Raw genomic sequence first — 7,500 nt, forward strand, 5'->3', positions numbered from 1 at the left:
GTTGTGAGGATCAAAATTCTAAATCGTAACTTTTGTGAGGCTAGGTCTGAAGATCATCTCTGGTGATTTTGAAGAAGATTTGCCAAAAATTGTAGGAGGAGTAGGCTTTCAAAGGTTTTTGATAAAACCGGAAATAGCGGAAAATCTATATAACCGGAAATTGACGCTATGGGGTGGGTTTAATTCGTCTTGATCCAGGGAATCCAATGGGTTACCTCATTTTTGAAAATCGGTCATACGGTTCAAAAGTTGCGTGTGTTACAAAAGTCCAACTTTGACCTGTTGGTGGCGCTAGAGTGGTGTAATGAGAGCCATGAAACTTGGTGTGAATGAAGAAGGGACTGTCCTTAATGAGTGTGCCAAATTTCACAAAAGTTACCATATGGTTCTAGGGGCTGCCATTGACTCCCATGGTACTAACATAAAAATAGGAAAGCCTACAATAACAATAGGTTACCTCCTACCGGAGGAAACCTAATAATACCTACGATAACAATAGGTTACCTCCTACCGGAGGAAACCTAATAACTACAACCAACGTAGCCTTATTAATAGCTGAACCCTTGTATGGTGTGGTAAATCCAACTACCAAATTACCATGAAAAGAAGTGGAGTGGAGCGAAAAGAGAGGTTGGGGGTTCATCAGGTCAGGGGGCGTAGTTCAGGTGACGTCAGGCTACATTCACACTGATTGACTGGAGGAGAGGCTGACTACTTGCACAAGGTCCTGATCAAACCACATGTAAGTTCATGAGTCAATCACACAATGAATGATTTCCAGGTGTACCAACAGTGTCTGTGTGTGTGTCTGTGTGTGTGTCTGTGTGTCTGTCTGTGTGTCTGTGTGTCTGTGTGTGTGTGTGTGTGTGTGTGTGTGTGTGTGTGTGTCTGTGTGTCTGTGTGTGTGTGTGTGTGTGTGTGTGTGTGTGTGTGTGTGTGTGTGTGTGTGTGTCTCCTCAGATAAGGACCGTCAGACAGTCTTCATCTCGCTCACCGTCATCAGTCTGGTCGGCAGCTTCCTGTTCTTCCTCATCCAGAAGACTGAGGCCGACCCCACGACCTCTGACCCCTCGACCTCAGAGGCCTCCGAGTCCCTGTTGCCCTCGGATACGCTCACAGACAGCTCTGCTGTGGTGACGTAAGCGTACGCCTCATCACACAGACACACACACACACACACACACACCGACCTATGGTACAACTGGGAATTCTTGATGCCAGCAGTCATTAGATCAACTCAATTATCAATGAATAGTTAATGGAGGTGAATAAACTAGAGTCAAGTGTGCTACAGCTACAGCTTTAAATATGTTGTTGATGTTGTTGATGTTGATGATGTTGATGATGTTGATGTTGATGTTGATGTTGATGTTGATGTTGTTTTTGATTTTGTTTACAGAGCAGCTCCTGGTGTGGGCTCTCAGGCTCTGGACGCCTTCAGTAAGTCCTGTCCCATTACTCCATCTTAGCCTTGGGCTGTTCTATACAGTCCGCTCATGGTGTGTGTGTGTGTGTGTGTGTGTGTGTGTGTGTGTGTGTGTGTGTGTGTGTGTGTCGTTTCACAGAGAAGGCTCTGAAGCTGTTTTTCACCAAAGAAATGCTGTTGCTCAGCCCCTCCATCGCCTATTCAGGTACTGTGCACAGTGTGTGTGTGTGTGTGTGTGTGTGTGTGTGCGCCTATCGCGTACTGTGCACACAGCTGCTTTCGTCTGAATTACTGGTGAGAACCCAAGCACACGGGGAGAGTTTGTGTGTGTGTGTGTGTGTGTGTGTGTATGTGTGTGTGTGTGTGTGTGTGTGTGTGTGTGTGTGTGTGTGTGTGTGTGTGTGTGTGTGTGTGTGACCATTGACCCGTGTGACCCTTAGGGCTGGAGTTGACCTTCTACAGTGGGGTGTACGGCACCAGTATCGGGGCGATGACGGTGTTTGGGGACAGCGCCAAGAGCCTGATCGGCCTCTCTGGCATCTGCATTGGCATCGGGGAGATCCTGGGTACGTGTGTGTGTGTGTGTGTGGTGTGTGTGTGAGAGAGTGTATGTACGTGTGTTTTTCTGTGTGCGTGTTAACGTGTGAGAGAGTGGCGTGTGTGAGTGTGGTGTGTGTGTGTGTGTAAGATCTCTCAGTAAATGTGAGTGTACTTCCCGTGTGTGTCCAGGAGGGGGCGTGTTTGGAATGCTGAACAAGTGTAACCGTTTGGGCCGTAACCCCGTGGTGCTCCTGGGACTCGTCACACACTTCGTGGCGTTCTACCTCATCTTCCTCAACATCGCCAGCGACGCCCCCATCGCCCCGGAGGAGGGCACACACTTACAGGCCTTCATCACACCCAGGTGTGTGTGTGTGTGTGTGTGTGTGTGTGTGTGTGTGTGCGCGCGCATGTGCGTGTGTGTGTGTGTGTTAGTATGCCTATGTATGTGTGTCTGTCATCCCATTTGTTTGTTTGAATGCGTGTGTGTGTAATGTGTGTTTTTTGTGGTTTCCATGGCAGCGTGGAGGTGGCTCTGTTGTGTAGTTTCCTGCTTGGTCTTGGAGACAGCTGCTTCAACACCCAGCTGCTAAGCATTGTGGGATACATGTTCCGGGAGGACAGTGCCCCAGCCTTTGCCGTCTTCAAATTTATCCAGGTGGGTTACCATGATTACCAACCATCCACCAGAGCAGGGTTTTAGTTGAGAATAATATTAATTTGGGCTGTCAAAAGTTAACTCGTTAATCTCTGAGATTACTGTGGCCGAGATCAATGCGATACAATACTTAAGCGCAGTTAACGCAACTTTGTTTACTTCCGGTGTGCGTTGACCCCTGACACGAAACCGCTGCGTGCCTGCAGTCAGTTAGACAGGAGAGACCGAGACTGTAGTGAAAGATGGAGAGAGCTGAGGGGTTGTGGAAAGTTTCTGTTTAAGAGGCAAAATGACAGAACAATCGACAAAACTAAAGTTGTATATAGCATTTGTCAAGCTGAATTTCACAGAAGCAGCCTGTTCCCGACAGAAAGCAGTCCCAGGTTAGATGGTCGCCAACCCACACTCCACGACTTCTCTTGGAAAATAACTAGACCAGTCCGTGAAAGAAAGATAGTTGAAGACAGGTTGACAAGAGGACATTGAACATTATTTGAACCTATTAGTTTGCATGTCTAAAGCATAACCTATTTTTTAATTAGGACTAACCAATCAGGACGCTCTCCTGTCAGGAAATGATCCTAATGTTGTTGTACTAATGTGTTTCTGTGTCTGTCTGTCTGAATTTTTGTGTGTGTGTTTGTACATAAATGCGCGTGTGTGTGTGTATGTGTGTGTGTGTGTGTGTGTGTGTGTGTGTGTGTGTGTGTGTATATATATATATTTGTGTGTCTGTGTGCGTGTGCGCGCGTACGTGTGTCTGTGTCTGTGTCTGTGTGTGTGTGTGTGTGTGTGTGTGTGTGTGTGTGTGCTCCTGTAGTCCATCATGGCCGCGGTGGCCTTCCTCTACAGTAACTACCTGCTGCTGCACTGGCAGCTGCTCATCCTGGTGCTGATGGGCTTCCTGGGCACGCTCACCTTCTTCCTGGCCGAGTGGCTCGCCGTCATGCGCCACCGCGACTCTGACTACGACAGCATCTAACCGCGGGCACTGCCCTCGCCCGGTACCCCCTACCCAGCCCAGAGCCTGTGCCCGGGGGTTGAGATGGGGTCCCGAGAAAGCCGCCTCTGCTGCGGAGTGCCAAGGTGCCCCCTCACTGACTGTGCCACCCTGTGCCACCCTGAGGAGCAGCCTTGGTTGGCACTGCTGCCTGGTGGGGGAACGTGGCATGAGAGACTGTGCCAAGGTTTCATGTTTCCTTCTTGTGTTTGGTAGTCTGGGTTTGTTTTTGTTTTTGTTTTGTTTTTGTTTTGTTTTGTTTGATATCATTTGCTTGCCATTCAGAGCTGGAGAATCAAGGAAGGAACAACTGCGGTTGACTTTTGCCTCTCCAGGTGGAAAGAGACTTCTTCTTTTTGGTGGTTTTGCAACATGACACACCCGCACACACACACACACACACACACACACACACACACACAGCCATACCTTAAATCACGTCTAAGTTCACTGTCTATCAGTAGAACAGTATCAGCAACGGTAGTCTTGTGAGATCAGTGATACCACAGGGCATCAGGAGATCACAGAAACCCCTCTGCACTAATCAGCACCTATATCTCACACACACACACACACACACACACACCCATATCAGCATCTATCACACATCCAGCTGGCACTGGCTTGATCTTTATCACAAAGGGATTTAACGGAGTTTACATGAGTTTATTGGAGGACTCTTGGCACTTAGCCTCTGGACATGTTTCTGTCTGTCTCTCTCTGTCTCTGTCTGTTTCTCTCTGTCTCTGTCTCTCTCACTATCTCTGTCTCTGTCTTTCTCACTATCTCTCTCTCTCTCTCTCTCTGTCTCTGTCTCTGTCTCTGTCTCTCTCACTATCTCTGTCTCTGTCTTTCTCACGATCTCTCTCTCTCTCTCTCTCTCTCTCTCTCTGTCTCTGTCTCTGTCTCTGTCTTCGTCTCTGTCTCTGTCTCTGTCTTCGTCTCTGTCTCTGTCTCTGGGAAAACTTCCCCCATCCTGATGCTGGATGTGTTTTTCTAGAAGAGTAATGTTGTATATGAAGGACCTAGCTGTGTACAGGAGGCGATACATACCTAACCGTACCTTACCATACCATATATACCTTACCTTACCTAACCTTACCACACATAACTTATTTTTTCAAGTTTGCCAAAGAATTGACAACGAAAGCATTTAGTGTTTCTCTTCATTGCCAATCTCCTCTTGTGTAGCGTCTCTCTCTCTGTCTGTCTGTCTGTCCGTCTCTCTCTCTGTCTCTCTCCTCTTGTGTAGCGTCTCTCTCTCTGTCTGTCTCTCTGTCCGTCTCTCTCTCTGTCTCTGTCTCTCTCCTCTTGTGTAGCGTCTCTCTCTCTGTCTGTCTCTCTGTCCGTCTCTCTCTCTGTCTCTGTCTCTCTCCTCTTGTGTAGCGTCTCTCTCTCTGTCTGTCTCTCTGTCCGTCTCTCTCTCTGTCTCTGTCTCTCTCCTCTTGTGTAGCGTCTCACTCTCTCTCTCTCTGTCTGTCTGTCTCTCTCCTCTTGTATAGCGTCTCTCTCTCTGTCTGTCTCTCTCTCTCTGTCTCTGTCTCTGTCTCTCTCCTCTTGTGTAGCGTCTCTCTCTCTGTCTGTCTGTCCGTCTCTCTCTCTGTCTCTGTCTCTCTCCTCTTGTATAGCGTCTCTCTCTCTGTCTGTCTGTCTCTCTCTCTGTCTCTGTCTCTCTCCTCTTGTATAGCGTCTCTCTCTCTGTCTGTCTCTCTCTCTGTCTGTCTCTGTCTCTCTCCTCTTGTATAGCGTCTCTCTCTCTGTCTGTCTGTCTCTCTCTCTGTCTCTGTCTCTCTCCTCTTGTATAGCGTCTCTCTCTCTGTCTGTCTGTCTCTCTCTCTGTCTCTGTCTCTCTCCTCTTGTATAGCGTCTCTCTCTCTGTCTGTCTGTCTCTCTCTCTGTCTCTGTCTCTCTCCTCTTGTATAGCGTCTCTGACACAAGTCAGACTGGGAAGTGGGGGGACGACGACACTTACTAACTCCTCTCCTGAAAGAATGAGACGTCTGACAGGAATGTGTTAGCATGTGTGTTTGTGAGTGTTTTGTGGATAATATAAATAAATGGCCAATACTGATATCACGGATATATGATCAATAAATGGCAATACTGATATCACGGATTTATGACTTGGCCGATACTGCTTGAATGTAGCCTACGTTAAGTAGTCTGGGCATGGCAGAATGTGCAAATATTTCATGCCGTTTTTTAAATGCATCATTTTTAATAAAAGATTATTTTGAAGTCCTGCTGGGCCTTCTGAAATTGAATCAGTGTTGTTAAGGTCGAATTTCTATTTTTGTATTGATGTTGGAAGCTGAACAACCAGATCCAATTTGTTTGTGTCCACAAGCATATCTGTACAGCTTGCTGGGAAGGGAATCAAACGAGAAATGTGGCATTTAGATGCACAGAAATAAAGTCCTCATGACACAAGATGAAGATTCAATTAAATTTGAATGTTTGAACACGGCAGCGCTGAATATGGGACCTCAGTTTCAACTCTGAACTTTTAGAACGGTCGGAAGGCTAACTTTGACAGCTCCTGCTGCTGTTGCCAGGCAACGCCCGACACCTTGTGTCACAATACGGGTGGCAGGTCTTCGGAGATGGAAGGGTGAGTTGTCCAATCAGGACTCGGCACAGAAGTTGTGGCCATTGTTACGGCCAATATGCGCACATGGTGGGCGTGAGAGGGGAACTAGAATGTTGAACAATTTTGAAACAATTTCTCAAAGCAAAGCCGCAAGAGAGACACGACAGTTTATACGCCTAGTGATTGAATAGCTTAGAGGAGGCGGCGGATCGGCTTACCATCTCAATTTCCATGGGGTCGAAAGACCTTTTCATGAATTGGCTCTTTCAATAGATGGGCTGGCAACAATAAGTAAAATGTAATGTGATGTCAGTGTTGCGTTTAGTGGAATATTATGCCGGAATCAAACATATTTATATTTAAAGTGTTTAGACTTAAGTGTGTTGACGTCTTCTTACCAAAAACGAACAGAGAATCAAAGCGCCATGTCGGCAGATATTAGTTTATTTGATCTGGTCAATCTATCGATCGGGACTCCGGAGCCTGGAGCCGTGCAGTTTAACGCTCTCCACACGCTTCTGCACGCCCTCATCAAGCACCTCAACCTCCAGGATGTCAAGACCGACTGGATCGAGCAGGACCCTCCGAGCCGAGACTCCCAGCCTCCACCGGACGCCCAGGTGGTGCCGCGGGAGAAGCCCAGCCTGTACCACCACATGGAGGGCAAACTGCGGCACATCGAGAAGCAGATCTCCGCCCTGGACCGACTGCCGAGCGGCACCGAACTGCTGAGCCGCAGCGCGTCCGGGACGGCAGCCCCGGTCAGCGACATGTGGCAGCTCATGCAGCTCCGGAGGAAAGTTCAGGCCAACGAGGACGGAGTGTCCAAGGTAAGTAGCGCGCACAGGCTTCCCACTGTATGCGCAGTTTTACCGACGATTAATACTCAAAATGACTGTTAGTGTTAGGGGGACTTGGATATACATACCGAGGGGAAGATTAGTGGAGCCGTCTCGGCTTTCTGGAAGGTCAGTCCAGTTCGCTGTCACTCAGGCCAATGAGTCGCTGTCAACACAGGGACAATGTTCTGTCAGCGCTGACAGCGGTTTGGGCAGAGTTCCTCAACACACACACACACACACACACACACACATTCACCTACACACACACACACACACACACACACATGCAGAGCTCACTCTCAGTTGGGGGCAGCGCTCTGTAACATACAGTGAGAGATGAGGATTTTTGTGTGTGTGTGTGTGTGTGTGTGTGTGTGTGTGTGTGTGTGTGTGTGTGTGTGTGTTGTCCTCGGGTAGAAGCTTGCTGACAGACGGCAGGACAAT

At 48.1% G+C, this 7,500-nt stretch overlaps 2 protein-coding genes across 3 annotated transcripts in view; both read left to right on the forward strand.

The window, feature by feature from the left end:
• LOC308362160 (UNC93-like protein MFSD11) overlaps positions 1 to 5,828 on the forward strand; it is an 11,723-nt gene extending 5,895 nt beyond the window's left edge. Inside the window, exons 8-14 of one of the 2 annotated variants that reach the window (XM_080834700.1) lie at positions 961 to 1,138; positions 1,400 to 1,440; positions 1,566 to 1,631; positions 1,867 to 1,992; positions 2,156 to 2,330; positions 2,489 to 2,624; positions 3,445 to 5,828. In XM_080834700.1, the coding sequence (XP_080690826.1) occupies positions 961 to 1,138; positions 1,400 to 1,440; positions 1,566 to 1,631; positions 1,867 to 1,992; positions 2,156 to 2,330; positions 2,489 to 2,624; positions 3,445 to 3,606 (884 nt within the window). In that variant the 3' untranslated portion in view covers positions 3,607 to 5,828. The remainder of the gene's footprint in view (positions 1 to 960; positions 1,139 to 1,399; positions 1,441 to 1,565; positions 1,632 to 1,866; positions 1,993 to 2,155; positions 2,331 to 2,488; positions 2,625 to 3,444) is intronic. The other variant, XM_080834701.1, reaches the window with a different exon arrangement.
• An 811-nt stretch (positions 5,829 to 6,639) lies between these two features.
• LOC308362871 (uncharacterized protein C16orf96) overlaps positions 6,640 to 7,500 on the forward strand; it is a gene marked incomplete at both ends in the record, with an annotated part of 8,296 nt that continues 7,435 nt past the window's right edge. The window contains one exon of the mRNA XM_080835598.1: positions 6,640 to 7,044. Within this exon, the coding sequence (XP_080691724.1) occupies positions 6,640 to 7,044 (405 nt within the window). The remainder of the gene's footprint in view (positions 7,045 to 7,500) is intronic.

Source organism: Sprattus sprattus (assembly GCF_963457725.1).
Source record: "Sprattus sprattus genome assembly, chromosome: 3".
Taxonomy (NCBI): domain Eukaryota; kingdom Metazoa; phylum Chordata; class Actinopteri; order Clupeiformes; family Clupeidae; genus Sprattus; species Sprattus sprattus.